Below are 16035 nucleotides of genomic sequence, written 5' to 3'. Positions count from 1 at the left end.
TCTATATTAAGTTGTTATTAAGTACAACTTGATAAAGATATTTGGTTCGGACGAATCAAAATAATTAGGAGTGTAAAACCATATATATAATTTTACACCTAATATTGAAATAACCTAGACTATACAGTGTCCACTATTAATTTAAGTTACTCAACATATATCATTTTCGTAATCTATTATTGAAATTACAAAATATTTTTGCGCCTTCGAAGAACCGGCTGTCAAACCGACCAAATAAAGGAAATGAAACATCGAGCCCACTCTATTGGAATTTTCAATTCGAATTTGTTAATTTAGGGGCTTTACTAATGACTGTTTTATTAAATCCATGTGTTCAAATAAAAAAAGATTGAGCTTTAATTTGTGTGTGGAGAATAAAGTGTGGACTAGAGTTAACAGAATTTGATGAGAGTCTGTTCAACTCCTTAAACAGTATAAATAGCTAGATTTATTTTTTAATCTCATAAAAAATATTTTTAAATTTCTCATAAAATTCGGAGAAAACATAAGGTATAGAGAATAGGGTCATCTCCTGATTGAATTCATAAGGAAAAGATTTAAACTTCTGATCCAGATGGCGTGCAGAGATCAAGAACTGTTGAACGTTTTCAAAGCAGATTTCGTTTTTTAATTTTATATTCAATTCAATTGTTTTATATATTTTAAGTAACATGCATATCAATGAGTAAATGGTCTTTTTGAGATCATAAAGATGCCGACTTCAAAATATTGTTTAATGGTCTTTTTGAGATCACTGTTGTTAAAGGATTTTCTGGTGGATGTCCTTGATAAACAAAGTGTCCAATACAGGTATCTTTTTAAAGAAATAATAATTCATAAAATGTACTAGTTTAGGAAGTGTTAGGGAGTATATCCTTATGATATTTCACATTCAAAATAAGCTGAAAAATATAAACATTGTTCTTCCTGGTGCTTCACAGGAGTTTGCAACACTTATAAATAATTCTCGTGAGATTCCATAGAATGTCAATGGTTTCATTACCGTGTGTATCGCTGAGGAAGACGAAATAAAGATAGAACGTAGCATTACAGCTCTTTTGTCTCTCAAGCTCAACATAAAAAGAAAGATAAGAAATCAAAGACTTTAACTGCTAAGGAAACTGGGTGGGTAGTTTTAACGTTGTCTTTAAGAAATAATTAACATGCTTATATTATAAGAAGAAAGGTCATAAAAAAAGTTGATTGCTCTAAATTTAGTGTTTGGTTAGTAAAGCACGAGCATACATGTAACTCTTTAACTCTTGTATTATGTAAATCTAATTTTATCGATTCCACATCAAGTTTTTGGTGGTTAGATAGTGGAGCAACTAAAATTATTGTTTTCACATTAAAGGGATTCACAAATAAGAGGAAACCAAATAAGAATGAGTTAATGCTTGTGGTTAGTAACAAAGCTAACGCGGATGTGGAGTTTGTTAGAGACGTTTCTTTGAAACCAAGCTCCGGATTAAATTAATTTGGAAAGATATTATGTATGTACCGTCTTTTAGACTGAACTTAATAATAGTTTCAATACTATACGAACTTGGCTACTTTTTGAGATAAGATCTAGTTGTATAAATATCTCTCATGACTCAAAAGTAGCACGTCGTTTTGTTTTGTTATGTTTTGTATATACTCTATTATGATTCTGGTAACATCTGTACCACTTTGTATAATGTTAAAAATGTTGTTGCTAAAAGACCTCGATCTAAAGATAACCATATTATGGCATAAAAGACTTAGCCATATTTCTAGGGATAGGGTTTAAAGGCTGATTAAAGTTGATATTCTGCCTACTCTAAACTTCAATGACCTAAAAACATGTGGTGATTATTGTAGGAAAAACAAACCAAAAAAAAATACATGTTCGTAACTTAGACCTTTTGGAGTTAATTCATATAGATATAAGTAGACCTTATTCACACTACTAGAAAACAACATATTAGCGACGGAAATTTGCGACGGAATACATTTCTGTCGCTAATTTACTGTTTTTGCGACGGAATCTAAATCCGTCTGCAATCCTGTCGAATTCTTGGCGGGGTGATTTTCCGCCCTTTTAGCGACGGACAATCCGTCGCAAACCCGTCGCTAAAAGGGCGGGACTTGGCGCGCTTAAATTGGCGCCTCAAATTTTGCAACGGAGTAATACATCCGTCGCAAAATGTGAGGCGCCAATTGAAACGCTACGTTTCATTAAGGTCATTTGCGACAGATTAATATATTCCGTCGCAAATGGCCTTAATAAAACGCAGCGTTTCATTTAGGTCTAAGACGAAATATCTGTCCGTCGCTAATGTTAGACCTAAATTAAAAGCAGCGCACGCCTTCCCTTCCATTCTTTCACAAATTTTTTTCTGAAATTGAAAACTGTCGCCGTTCATTTTCCTTCACCTCCACGCCGCCGGTCATTTTCCTTCTCCTCCATGCCGCCGACTCCTTTCCCTTCTCCTCCACGCCGCTCCTTCCTTCTTCTTCACCGTCCGTCGCCGCCATCAGTGCCTCCTCCTCTACCGAGCGCTGCCGCCATCCGCTCCTCCTCCACCGAGCGCCGCCATCCGTTCCGCCTCCTTTCCTTCCTCCGGCGGTAAGTATTGTTTAATTAATTGTTTGATTATTTTTTATTGATTGTTTGATTATTATTTAATAAATTGTTTAATATATATTAATTTTATTATTTCGGTTTCAGATCGTCTCCTCCGTCCCGCCGCCGCCTCCGTCCTACTGCCACCGCCTCCGTCCCGCTGCCACCGCCTCCGTCCCGCTGCCATAGTGAGTTTTTCATTATTTAATTGAACTTTGTTTAATTAAATATTATAACTTATAGTTTAGGGAAAAAAACTCTAGTTTAGATTAATTTAATTTATTTTAATTTATTTTATTTTAATAATAAGTCAATTATAATTAGTTTACGTAATAAAATCCTACTTACTTTATATATTTTTGTTAATTAAAGTGTTAATTTAATATTAATTGTTAAATTGTAGGTTTGTTAAATTATAAATTGGTTATTTGTGTGATTAATTTATTTAATATTATAATTAATTATAATGTTGAATAATTTATTATAATGTTATAATTGGTATTGGTATTGTTGGTTGTGATTGATCAATAAGTAATTATTTTTTAAAATGTATTTTGATTTGCTTGAAGGACTTCCCTGAAAAAATGGGTGATGCTCATTTTTAGGGGAAGTGCTGCCGAATTTTTATTAATTAATACGTGTTTTTATTTACCATGATAGGTATGACAGTCGCTGATAGCCCTTGATAGCTGCGCACCGTTAATCCGAGTGATCCGGGCGTTTCACCTTCTATTTGCGGTTATGCCCTTCAACAAGTAGGTTTTATCGCTTATTTTGATTTATTTTAATTGAAATAGCTTTTATTTACAATATTCAACCTAAATAAACCTCGATTTTATTCCCACCGAATAAAATCGTAAACCTAGCCATAGAGTTCCCGTCTTGTGTGTTCAAGAGATTGAACAACACGGGATTGTACAGTTTGTACAGCTCGCAAAACTGGTGCTTCCGTAACTCAATCACGAAAAACCATATATGTCTAGTAGCGGTAGAAAAATATCCGGCTGTTTTCCAGCGTTTGTTCTCCGGATGGATGTATAGTATATGTTTTGTAACGCTTATTCCTCATGGAATATATAATTAGCGTTACAACACATATACTAAATATTGCACTAAAGGAGAACGACGCCGGAAGGCAGCCGAATATTTTTTCCGTTGCTAGGCATATATCGTGGCCGAGTTACGGGGCGCCTGTTTTGCGAATGGGATAGGGCCCTACCTTTTCAGCAGTCAATTACATTGACTTTGCTTATCTCGAGTGAAAACCCCACTTCTAATTATCCGCGCTACAGAAATGGAGACAGACCGCAGTTGGATGTGCAGGAGCCACACAAACGGGCTGCTAACCACAGGGTACAAGGAGCATGTGAAGGAGTTTGTCCGGTTTGCATTACGGCATCCGGCTTGTATGAGTGGAGTACAGATAAAATGCCCCTGCCCTAAGAGAGGTTGTCGAAATACAAACTATCGGGATGTCGATGAGGTGGAATTCCATCTATTGAAGAATGGGTTTGTGAAAGATTATCAAGTATGGGTTTTTCATGGCGAGGGGAGCGTTTTGAATCCCCCTCCCCTTGTACAGTTACCAGAGCAAGATTTTGAGTTCGACTATGAAAATGAGGGGCCAGGTGAGTTCAGTTCCGCTCAAAGAATGATTCTTGATGCGACCGGTTCAGAAATAACGTTTCCTAAAGAAGAGCTCCCGAATGATGAAGCTCAGAAATTTTATGATATGATGCGTGCGGCTGAAGAAGACATATGGCCTGGGAATAGCAGACATTCTCCATTTTCTGCATCTGCTAAAGTGATGGAGATCAAGTGTCGACATAAGGATTCAGTAGCTTTAGTAGACGACGTCTGCAGATTGATACAAGAGCTGCTCCCGGAGGACAACAAGATGCCAACGAATTTTGCTAAAATTAAGAAGCTGGTCAGAGGTTTGGGGTTGCCGGTTGAGGTTATTGACTGTTGTTTCTATAACTGTATGATTTATTGGGGGGAGGACGCGGGTCTAACGCACTGCAAAGTTTTAATTATGCGCGGTGGAAACTTGTGACCCACGGAAAATCCGCAAAAAGAAAGGCTAATGTTCCATATAGTAAAATGTTATATTTTCCAATAACTCACAGGCTACAGAGCTTGTACGCTTCGAAAGCCACTGCCCGACATATGATGTGGCACGCAGACCACGAGATGGATGGTGATAAGATGTGCCACCCGTCCGACTCTCCGGCTTGGAAATGTTTCAGTGAGCTGCATTCTGAGTTTGCCAATGAAGTGAGAAATATCAGATTAGGCTTATGCTCCGATGGGTTTCAGCCGTTTACCAATTTTGGGCAGTAGTATTCCTCGTGGCCGGTCATTTTGACGCCGTATAATCTTCCCTCAGGCATGTTTATGAAGGATGAGTTTATGTTTTTAACGGTTTTGGTACCGGGGCCTAGAAACCCGAAACAGCTAATGGATATCTTCCTACAGCCGCTGATTGCAGAGTTGAACCAACTGTGGGAATGTGGAGTCCAGACATATGACGTTCATAAGCGTCAGAATTTTCAACTAAAAGCGGCTCTTATATGGACAATAAATGACTTTCCCGCTTATTCTATGTTGTCTGGTTGGAGCACTGCTGGTAGAAAAGCATGCCCGTACTGCATGGAAAACACCGATGCATTCACACTGGATAAAAGCGGTAAATAATCGTGGTTTGATTGCCATCGCAAGTTTTTGCCTCCGAATCACCAATTCCGCCGAAATGTTACTGATTTTCGTAAGGGGAAACGAGAGAGCAAAGGGTTTAGAGGGGTGAGAACTGGAGATGAATTGTTAGCACAGATTGATCGACTGGGGTTTAAGAAGGCATTTGAGCCTGGTGCGAAAGTTACTAATGCATTACTGCCAAAAGATCATGGGTGGGATAAAAAAAGTATCTTTTAAGATTTGCCTTATTGGAGAACGAATGTAATACGTCACAATCTCGATGTCATGCACATTGAGAAAAATGTCTTCGATAACATTTTAATACTGTTCTCAATGTCCCCGGGAAAACAAAAGACCATGCAAAATCTCGTGAAGAGTTGAACAACATCTGTGATTGACCAGGGTTAGCTAAAGATCCGGCAACTGAGAGATTTCCAAAGGCAATGTATGCTTTCGATAGGGATTCAAAACAAGTTTTGCGTGAGTTGATTCAGAAAATAAAGTTTCCAGACGGGTACGTTTCAAAGTTGTCTAGATGTGTTGATCTAAACGGGCTGAAAATGCATGGAATGAAAAGTCATGACTGCGATGTTTTTATGCAACAACTTCTGCCAATCGCCCTTCTGGAGCTACTTCCGAAAAACGTGTGGGAGCCTCTAACAGAGTTAAGTATCTTCTTCCGAGAGTTAACTTCCACGTCACTGTCACAGGAAGATCTAAACCGTATGGAAACTGAGATCCCAAAAATCTTGTGCAAGTTGGAATGTATATTCCCACCCAGCTTTTTTGACTCTATGGAGCATCTCCCCGTGCATCTTCCGTATGAAGCTATGAAGGCAGGACCGGTTCAGTATCGCTGTATGTATCTATTTGAAAGGTAATCAATTAGTTATGGTTTTTTATCGTATCCATCTACTCAATTAGTTATGCTTACTAATATTAATATCCGGTTACAAATATTTGAGGAAATTGAAAAAAAAGGTCACAAATAAAGGCAGGGTGGAAGGGAGCATTAGTAGTGGATATCTGCAAGAAGAAATCGCTAAATTTACATCCTATTATTTTGCTGAAGGTGATCTGATGTTACCCGCGCGCTTGGGAAGAAATGAAACTTGTGATATGGATATCGATGACGATGCCGACAGACTGGGAATTTTTAAACCTAAGGGAAAGCCGTTGCGTGGTAGCGGTAAGAGATATCTTGAAGACGATGAGATCATCGCTGCTCGGACCTATGTTCTTCTGAATTGTTCTGAAATCGAAGATCATCGAAAGTAAGCATTTAAATATAGTGTAATATTTCACATATTTGCTAGAAATTTATGTAGTTTGGGCCTCTTCCATTTAAAGGGTTTTTATGGACGGGTTGCGCGAAAGGAACAGTGAAATAAGTGAAACAGAAATTGAAAGAGTGCTGGAAAGTGATTTAGCCTCTTGGTTCGAACAATATGTAAGTATCTTATAACAATGAACTTTCATTTTTATAATAAGGTTTATAAATCTTACAAATTTCTAACTCCCCACGGGCGAGAGATCCAACTGTCTGTACTAATCCGTTTATTATGAGTCTTGCAAAGGGACCATGTAGAAAGGTCACCACATATAAGGGATACTATGTAAACGGCTTCAAATTTCTTACTCAGGAATATGGGCAGGATCAACTTACAAATGAATAGCGGTATCTGCGTAAGGGGAACAGAATATGTTGAGGGTGAAAATGACTTTTATGGAGTGTTAACGAACATAATTGAGTTAGAGTATCCAGCTCTACCAATGAAGCAGACCGTCATTTTTAAATGCAAATGGTTCGACCCTACGGATACAGGCACATACACTACCAATCGATACAACTTGGTAGATGTTAATCACAGACGCAGGTACAATAAATACGAACCGTTCATCTTGGCAGAACAAGCTGACCAAGTTCATTACCTTCCATATCCAAGTAGAAGACGGGACAAAGTAAATAGGTGGGCAGTTTGCAAAATTAAGACACGATCAGAACTTGACATGCCCGATGCGATTATCCCGACCTTTCAAGAGAACATTGAAGAAAATCCCCTTATATTTGAAACGGACGACAATCCCATAAATTTCGATGACCTGAATGAGGTGGCCGACGAAGATGCATTGCAAATCCCTCCTGCTGAAGATGAAGAAGAAGAATTTCCGCCATCCTCATCAGACGAAGATGAAGAACAACTTGACTGACGTTTTAGATATTTTTACAGTTTTTGTTACTTGTATTCGTTACTATTGTAATGAATAAGTTATATTAAATGTATTAGTTAATTTAAATATATTAAATTGTTAACAATTAACAATGTATTTTTTATAATGTATTTTTCTGTAATGTTTTGTTATAACGTATTCTTTAACAATGTATTAAATTGTTATATGTGGAACGAAACGTATTTTAATGTCTGCAGGTATGAGAGGGCAGGGTGGTTCAGGTGATCCGACTAGAGGTCGGGGACGTCGGGGTAACCCAGCTAGAGGTCGTGGTCGGGGTAACCCAGCTGTGCGTGCCCCTGTTGAGGACATCCCTGTTCAGGGTCACCAGCAGGAGGTGGAGGCGGCACCCCCTGTTCAGCCCCGACAGCCAGGAGAGCCCTCTGTAGTGCTGGATGCCCAGGGGAGGGCACTGTGTTTCCCAGACGCCAGCAGGTAAGAATGTAAATTTTTAATTTAATTTTTTTTTATCGTTTTACTATAGAAAGTAAAAGTTTGCTGTGACCTCGCAGGGAGAGGCTGTTGAACTCTGGACCAATCTCCCGGTCTATGCGAGAGATCTTTAGAAAGTGCTGGTTCGAGAATGGGCGAGCCTGGCGGTTTCTGACCGCAGAGCAGACATATTTCTATTGGGAGGAATTTAAGGTAATAAATTGTTTATTTTAAAGTTTGAATTTAGACTAACGCAAAATTACTAACTCAAACTTGGTGTTTATGTTTTGCAGAAGGAATACTGGTGGGATACGGCGGATTACAGCGACGACGTCATCAAAAGTGTATTCATGACGCATGCTGCCAACCGATGCAAGGACGTTATTCACAGGATGAGAGAGAAGGACGAAAAACATACCTCAATCAGCCAAGATATCTGGGATTCCTGGAAGGCCTTCTGGGCGTCCGAGGACGAGAAGAAGAAGTCCGATGTAGCTCGCGCTAATCAGATGAGCGAGCCTACTGGAGCCGGTTCCGGACCAGTACGCCATACAGGGGGATCCCGTTCCGCCATCCGACATATGGATGTGTTGTTTTGTTTCTAAAATTCTTTTTTATTTACAACTATCTTTTATTTTCTGATTTTCTGATGAACTAACAAATTGTTTATTTTTCTTTTAGGCTGAAGAGCTTGGCTGCAAGCCTACCGCAACGGAGCTGTATACTCGGATGCACTCCACGATAGCTGATAAGAGTGTCATGGTAGGCAAGAGGGCCCAGGACATGAGTGTAAGTCATGAACCTATATAATTTTAGTAGTTGTTTTACTTTACTCAAGTGTTAGATTAAATTAGTGTAAATGTGTTTTAATTTAAATTGTAAATGCTAGATTAGGTGTGTTAACAGCCGGTGGGTTGTATATGAAATCTATATGTTTGCAGGATGTCCCTGAAAAATGGGTGTTGATCAAATTATAAAGGAAATGCTGCCGAAATTTTGTTAAGAATTATACTTACATTTCATATGTTATGCGTTAACGTTTTAGCCGTTACGTGATATATTTTTCAATCTTTATGTAGGATGCAATTACTCAGAGACTTGCTGCTGCATCGCAGCCGCCGACCGGAGATGGTGGTTCTTCTAGCACAGCGGAAGTTGACGAGACCCAGCTGTTTCTGGATATCGAGGGCGTCAACAAGAAGCGGCGTGTCTACTGGTTGGGTTCATCGACTAGTGCGTACGTGGATACGATGGCGTCTAGTAGGGCGAGGACCAGGTCCACACAGTCACAGCGAACTGACGAGGAGATCGAGCGGCATGTGCAGGCAGGGATCCAGGATGGACTGCGCCAGATTACCACCGAGGTGGAGGATCTCCGTGCCCAGCAGGCGAGAGCCAATGAGAGGATGGCCGAGATTATTCAGGCTGAGATGGCGAAGATGATGCAGACTCTTCCTCCGCAGTATCGCCCACCCCCACAACCAGACGATGATGACACTCCGACTTTGTAGTGTCCTGTTTGTATTTCTGACATTTTGTATTTTGTCACTATATACATTTTGTTACGATATGTAAACTATGACATGTTTTGATATGGCAACGTTTTTTTTTTGAAAATTGAGTTTTAGTGTGAATTGCAAATAGTAGATTTTACGGGGTATAATCGTAATGAATAAAACAGGGAAACAGACAAAAATAAGAAATGTTCTGTCCAAATAGTGACGGAATTGCGACGGACATTCCGTCGCAAAATGAAAATTATACGTCGCCAAACAAGCTCATTTTGCGACGGAAAAGCCGTCGCAAAAGTTAAATAAATTTGCGACGGATAATAGTCCGTCGCAAATTACATAATTTGGCGACGGATGTATTCCGTCGCCAAATTCAATGTTTCGTCGCCATTTCGTCTCCTTTTTCATTTTCGAGGAGATAAAATTGGCGACGGAGTTTTAGCAATGGCGACGGTCTGTCGCCATTTTTGCGACGCCTTGGTCGCTATTTCTTTAGCGACCAGGCATTTGACGATTGGCTTTGTCCGTCGCAAAGCCGTCGCAAATGTGGTTTCGCGACGGAAAAGGGGTAGTTTGCGACGGAATTATCCGTCGCAAAATGGCTGCTGTTTTGTAGTGTCACCCACAATATGCAATAATAAGTATTTCATTACTTTTATTAATGATTTTTTCCGATTTGAATATATGTTTTTTATCAAAGAAAAGTTTGAAACTCTTAATAAATTTAAGATCTTTAAGACTGAATTAAGTCGAAAAACAGTTGAGAAAAGTTATCAAGATTGTTAGATCTGATCGGGGTGGTGAGTATTATGGTAAACATGGGGCAAAACTCATACGCAGGCACCTCAATTTTACCATTTTTGTTCAAGAGGCCCCTACTCTAAAATTGTTCACGCCTGGGTCCTTATACTTGGCAAAATCCAATTTTGAAACCCTTATGTGGACGAAAATCAGCAAGTGAAACTCACTTTATTATGTGAGAGTGTAAAAGATGATTGCCCTGTTTATTTGACTTTTGAGTCTCCATTCGTGATGTATTTGCAAAAAAATAAAAGGTGGCGATTTTATTTAACATTTTTTTAAGGACGTGATTAAAATGAAAAAACATGTAAAGATGGTGATTTTATATGGAATTAACTCTAAAATTTATAGCCTGTCCATTTTAAATTTTATAATTTGCTAATTTTTTCAACCTTATTCACTTCTATTCACTTTATAAAAAAATTCTAAGCCTGTCACAGACAAAACAGTCACTTATATAATCACTCAAATAATAGAAAATGGGGACCAAAAGTAATGTTGGAAACGTGACAGAGCGTCTCAAATAGTGATTAGAAGATGATAGGGGAATTGATAATATTGAGGCATCAATTTAAGGTGTAGGTGGTGGTGGTTGGTTGCATTTGAGAGCTCGAAAATGACCGTTTATTTATGAAAGATAGGTGTAAAGTCTCAACGTAGCTTGCTAGGTAGCTAAACGTTGATCCTTTTTGTGAGCTAAGTTTAGAGTGTGGTGCTATGTGTAGCTAAAATAGGTGTGTGTAAAATCAAACCAAACCAAAATACTGAATCGAATCAATAAATTTAATCTGATTTAAGTGTTTTTTGTTAAGTTTCTAAAATTTCAAAAAAATTATATATGAAATCATTTTTTTAAAAAAAAATTAAAAATTTTATTGTGCTTTTTTTTTCATCCTTTCACCTACCGGAAACCACCGCCCGTGTCCGCTAGATCCCGCCGTCGCCGTCCGAGAAGGAGTCGTGCTCCTCCTCAGCGCTGCTCCTTCTCACATCGCTTGCTCTTAACTAGGGATCCAGACGATTCTCACTTTCTGATTTTTTTCTTTCTTCAGCTGCAATTTTTATAGCCCTTTTTCAGTTCTTTTACTCCTCGCTGGATTCCTTTCTCCGTCTACTTATTCGTTCTTTCTGGGATTTTTTCCTTTGCTTCGTGTATTCTTTTGCTCTCCTCTAATCGCGAGATATTTTCTCTATTTTCTTGATATATTCCTCTGTTATTATTGTTTTGGTTGTTATTTTTTTGATTTTCTGGGTTTCTCCCGTCATCTTTAGCATTTCTCCGATTTACTTGGTTTTCTTCGTTTCTGTTGTTTCGGCCATCGTTCCTCCAATTTTCCTACTTTCTTTCGTTTTTTTTTCCACTCCATTTTTCGTTTATTTCTTGATTTTCTCCTACATTAATTCCATCTTTTCTTCCCGCGTTTCTTTCAAGAGGGGTCACAAATTCTGTCCTTTGAAGGTTGATGTTTTTTATATGTGCTTTCGTTACGTTCCTTGCTTCTCCACTATTCTATCTAGGCTGCACTGTAATTTTTCTAGCATTTTAGTCAATGCTTGATGGTAAATTTTTGCAAAACTACCGTAGGAGTTGGTTCTCTCGACCCATATAGAGATGGAAAAGTCTTGGGTACTGTTTCCCAGATTTATTGAGTTTGATACTCGAGCGTTAAATTCAAAATATTTGAACCTGAGCTTTGTCCCGCCGAGGTCATTCCTGTAGTGGTTTATGTTTCATCTCCAGTAAGCTGTGCCAGAGGAGGAGTAATTTCTAAATCTTTTGGATCTGCTGGTTGCTTGTTTTTTGGGTTATTCCCATTGAAGTTCAACCTTCAATATTTTTTCTGGTTCAAAAAAACTTCTTCGAAGTGAAGTTTTGCTGGATTTTAAACTCCGTAGATCACTAATTTTTTCTCAAATTACAAAAAGGTAACTAAATAAATTTTTCTTACAAACTGGTCACTAAACTATTCCTTCTGTTACAAAAATATTTCTTTTGTTACGATAAGATCACTAAACTTTTTGTGGATTACAAAAAGGTCACCTTTTCTTAAAAAAGGTCAATACACTATGTTCTTTTCCATTATTTTGGCTTTCCACGTAAGCCAAAATGTTGTATTTTTGTGTGAAAACAGTCTATTTTTTAGGGTGTACCCTTTTGTAATAAAAGGTATGATTCAGTGACCATTTTATAAGAAAATTTTGTTTAGAGATCTTTCTGTAATTTGAAAAAAAATTGGTGACCTACGGAGTTTGATATCCAAGTTTTCCTTAAATCTTTCCCACAGACGGCGCCAGTTGATGGAGTCCATCTTGTTCAACGGGATTTAATCAGCAAAACAGTGTAAATGGCTGATCGAACGGTGGTTGTCCGATTAGCTCTCCGATGCTTAATTCAGTATTGAATTTAAGAAAGTATTAACTGTAAATCTAGTTTGTGTTCAGGCATGCCACAATTCCTTTTACAGTGATCGTGAAGGGATACCTTATTTAGTTCAAATAGGAAAAGAATTCATGCTTAACATAAGAGTCCAAATAGGAAAAAGATTCCTATTTGGCTTGTGAACTTATTTAGGAATGAATCTCTTAAATACGACTATCTTTCTTATTTAGGAATATGATTCCGAATAGGAATATATTTCTTGTTCTTCTAAAAGATCTGAATTTTCTAGAATCTCTTACTGTAGTTGAGTTGAACTTATATTCTATTTTTGAATATCCGAGTTTGAATATGATTGTCGAATTCTATATGATTTGATCTTTTACTTGTTTGAGCATATTTTATACTGATTCTTCTTGATGTGGACAAGTCTCGTAGGTTTCGGTCTTCCTTGACTTTAATGCGATTCTTTGACCTAATCATTCTTCGGCAAGTTCTGAGATTTGTCTCGATAGGCGAATTCATCTCGCTGGATTTGGTTTATAGCGTTTATCTGGAATTGGTTTCCATCATTAATTAATGTTATTCACTAGATTTATTTGGATGGTATAAAAGAATTAATTAAAAATAAGTATTAATCATTAATAAATTATCTTATCTTTTTTTGTTAATATCACAAACTTTCAAAATTGTCATTTTTATCATAATTTTTAATTTTTATTTTTAATTATATCTATATTTTTAAAATGAGGTTTTTAATTTTTATTTTTAATTAATTAACACATATTCTAAATAAATCTTTAATATTTTTTTAAAAGAGTAGTAGAAATTGAGATTATATGATAAATATTAAGGACTTTTGAATATTTTTTTCAAGTAAAAAAGTCTCAATTTTAAAAAATGAGCATAACTGAAAATTGGAGAATAGGATAACATTAAAGATTTTAAAAGTTCAGGGTAGATGTAAAAAATATGGAGCATTTTTGGATGATTCAAATTGGACTTTTAATGTTAGACCAATTAAATGATTCAAATTGGAGACGATATGTCTCTTTTATTTCTCTATTAATATAGTCCTTCCGTTTTTTTGTTGTTGTTCGTTTAGGAAAAATTACACATATTAAAATAGTGTGTTTTTTATTTTATATTATTAAGAAAAAAATATTAATATAGTTTTATTAGTTAATAAATACTTTTTAAAGTAAAATATAAAATCATTTATTAAATATGAATAAATTTGGAAAATTAAAATTAAAATCACTTTAAACTTTTAAATAGACGATTATTTATCTATATCTATATCTATACTATATATAAAAGCACGGATGGGGGAGGCATGCAAATTTACTTGTCACGGCCCGATTCCCGGATCGAGACCGGCGCTAGGGAATGGGAGTGGTTGCTCCGAAACCCGTAGCAAGCCTTAAAATAAAATCCATATTTCTCATTAAAAGCAATTCAACTTTTTCTTTCAAAAGTTTTCTCATATAAATTTGTTTCGAAATTCACTATAAATTTTTCGCGGAATAAAATCATACATTTTCAATTCCGAAACATCAACATTAGGTCAACCATTTCACGGGACCTCTTTTCCATTTTCACAACATGTCAATTTTCATAACCCTTTTTCAAAACGTTTTTAGGGTAAGACATGCAAATCACATTGTCACGACCCAAAATATTGAGCCGCAACCGGCGCTAGGGAACGGGAGTGGTAGCTCCGGAACCCGTAGCAAGCCTTAAATCACTATTAATTTTTCGCAAATAATAAACAAATAACATAAAGCAACAGAAGCAAGTATACATAACATGTATACACAAACATTTACACTAAATGTTCTGTTATCCTCGCGGGCTCTAGTTACCGTACCTCGTACGAACTGGCCTCGCGGTACTATATATATCAGTTAGTGTATCCAACATATCACTGGCACCTAGTGCCGTGCACAACATATAAAACACGTAGCCTACAAAAACATATAAACTGGGCAGCAAGTAATATGTACACTCAATGTGTACTGCTGTCTCGGCTACGACTCTGTCATACGGGACCACTACTGCAGCATTTACAGAAGTCAGAAACTAAACCTACACAGCTGACTTCTGGACTTCAAAATTGGCCTCTAGCTAGGTCCACATACTAAGCACCTGAAAACATCAAAGGTGAGGGGTCAGTATTTGGGAAAATACTGAGTGAGGTTGCATTTTACTAACGGTATTAATTTAAAAACATAGCATCGCATCTCAAGAAAACAATAATATAAAACATATAAACATGTATTTGATCCGTACGAAACTAATATCCTAGCATGCGACACATCTCTCAAATAATCATATATCATTCAACCCAATCGTAAATATCAATTGCGAGTCCAACTCGCTGGTGGCCCAGCCACTCGATACGGGGACTTCCAGGCTACACCGTAGCCGAGTTCACTCTGTGTATCGAAATCATAACCCAATCGTAAATATCATATTCATCAACAGCTCCCAGCTGTGTCAAGTCATTTCTCAATGCAATCATATTAGACTGACTCGATACTGGTGATCACACAGCCTATTGACACCCAATAGGTAGCTAGTTTCTTCGGATCGCATACTAGTTCTCGTATATACATTTGATAGAAACATATAATATTTAATCAAATCATCTAACATGCGATGCGTAAAAACAGTATACATATCAATATAAAATGACTTTATATATATAATACACGAAAGTAAAGTGCAACTCACAGTGACCGCAATCCAATCTCAAATATGGTCGATGAAATGATATGCCCTTGCTATCCCACGTCTACTGACCTCTCTGCTCTGACACGTCTGATAAATAATTAATGTTTAATGATTAGACGTGAATCTCGTATTCCTATACGTATAATGCTTTTAAGTTTTAAGGTTTAGTTTCATTTCGATGAAGTTTTAAGGAGTTTTCAGGACAGTGCGCAGGTGCTGCCTGCACACTGACACTGTTTAGTAAAACGACGATCTCTCCCAATTGAACTGTCGGATCGAGCTGAAATTTGACAGACGCGTTCCTAAGAGGCAAATCTATAAACTGACCGTTGGGATTTTGAATCTGCCAAGTTTAGGGTAGTGTGCGAACGCACACAGTGAGTGTGCGAACGCACACCCTAAAACTTAGGGAGTGTGCGAACGCACACTCAATGTGTGCGAACGCACACTCATGACAGCCCCCCGGAAAGTCGTTTTCCGGGGCTTTTCAGCTATCCCGACGTGCTATACATCCAACTATACGAAACCCGCATCTCGGTTTTCATTAAAACGCTATAATAACTTCAAAAACGTCAAATTCAATCCAAACAAAATCCTAACTCAAAACAGCCCTTAAACTCATCATTATCAAGCTAAAAACCGACCTATTACCTTGATTTGAT

At 37.4% G+C, this 16035-nt stretch overlaps 2 protein-coding genes across 2 annotated transcripts; both read left to right on the top strand.

Moving 5' to 3' along the window:
- The first annotated feature begins 3881 nt into the window (after positions 1-3881).
- Positions 3882-7563, top strand: LOC130014948 (uncharacterized). Its single transcript, XM_056104099.1, has 8 exons — positions 3882-4639; positions 4717-4864; positions 4991-5224; positions 5309-5510; positions 5687-6161; positions 6388-6558; positions 6928-7396; positions 7516-7563. The coding sequence occupies exons 1-8, from the start codon at positions 3882-3884 to the stop codon at positions 7561-7563; spliced, it is 2505 nt and encodes an 834-aa protein (XP_055960074.1).
- A 140-nt stretch (positions 7564-7703) lies between these two features.
- On the top strand, positions 7704-9459 carry LOC130014947 (uncharacterized). The gene is made up of 5 exons (XM_056104098.1): positions 7704-7951; positions 8029-8161; positions 8242-8490; positions 8630-8737; positions 9028-9459. The coding sequence occupies exons 1-5, from the start codon at positions 7704-7706 to the stop codon at positions 9457-9459; spliced, it is 1170 nt and encodes a 389-aa protein (XP_055960073.1).
- Positions 9460-16035: the final 6576 nt, after the last annotated feature.

Source organism: Mercurialis annua, linkage group LG8, assembly GCF_937616625.2.
Source record: "Mercurialis annua linkage group LG8, ddMerAnnu1.2, whole genome shotgun sequence".
NCBI classification, from domain to species: Eukaryota; Viridiplantae; Streptophyta; class Magnoliopsida; order Malpighiales; family Euphorbiaceae; genus Mercurialis; species Mercurialis annua.
Note: the sequence above shows the minus strand (reverse complement) of the source record. Positions and strands in the feature narration are given on the sequence as shown.

What these genes read in the sequence shown, in the direction of transcription:
- LOC130014948 (XM_056104099.1), top strand. Translation starts at nt 3,882, where the DNA reads ATGGAGACAGACCGCAGTTGGATGTGCAGGAGCCACACAAACGGGCTG. An exon ending in ATTCTGAGTTTGCCAATGAA is followed by an intron (nt 4,865 to 4,990) that starts GTGAGAAATATC and finishes ATGTTTATGAAG; the next exon opens with GATGAGTTTATGTTTTTAAC. An exon ending in ATTTCGATGACCTGAATGAG is followed by an intron (nt 7,397 to 7,515) that starts GTGGCCGACGAA and finishes ATATTTTTACAG; the next exon opens with TTTTTGTTACTTGTATTCGT.
- LOC130014947 (XM_056104098.1), top strand. Translation starts at nt 7,704, where the DNA reads ATGTCTGCAGGTATGAGAGGGCAGGGTGGTTCAGGTGATCCGACTAGA. An exon ending in TCTATTGGGAGGAATTTAAG is followed by an intron (nt 8,162 to 8,241) that starts GTAATAAATTGT and finishes TATGTTTTGCAG; the next exon opens with AAGGAATACTGGTGGGATAC. An exon ending in AGAGGGCCCAGGACATGAGT is followed by an intron (nt 8,738 to 9,027) that starts GTAAGTCATGAA and finishes ATCTTTATGTAG; the next exon opens with GATGCAATTACTCAGAGACT.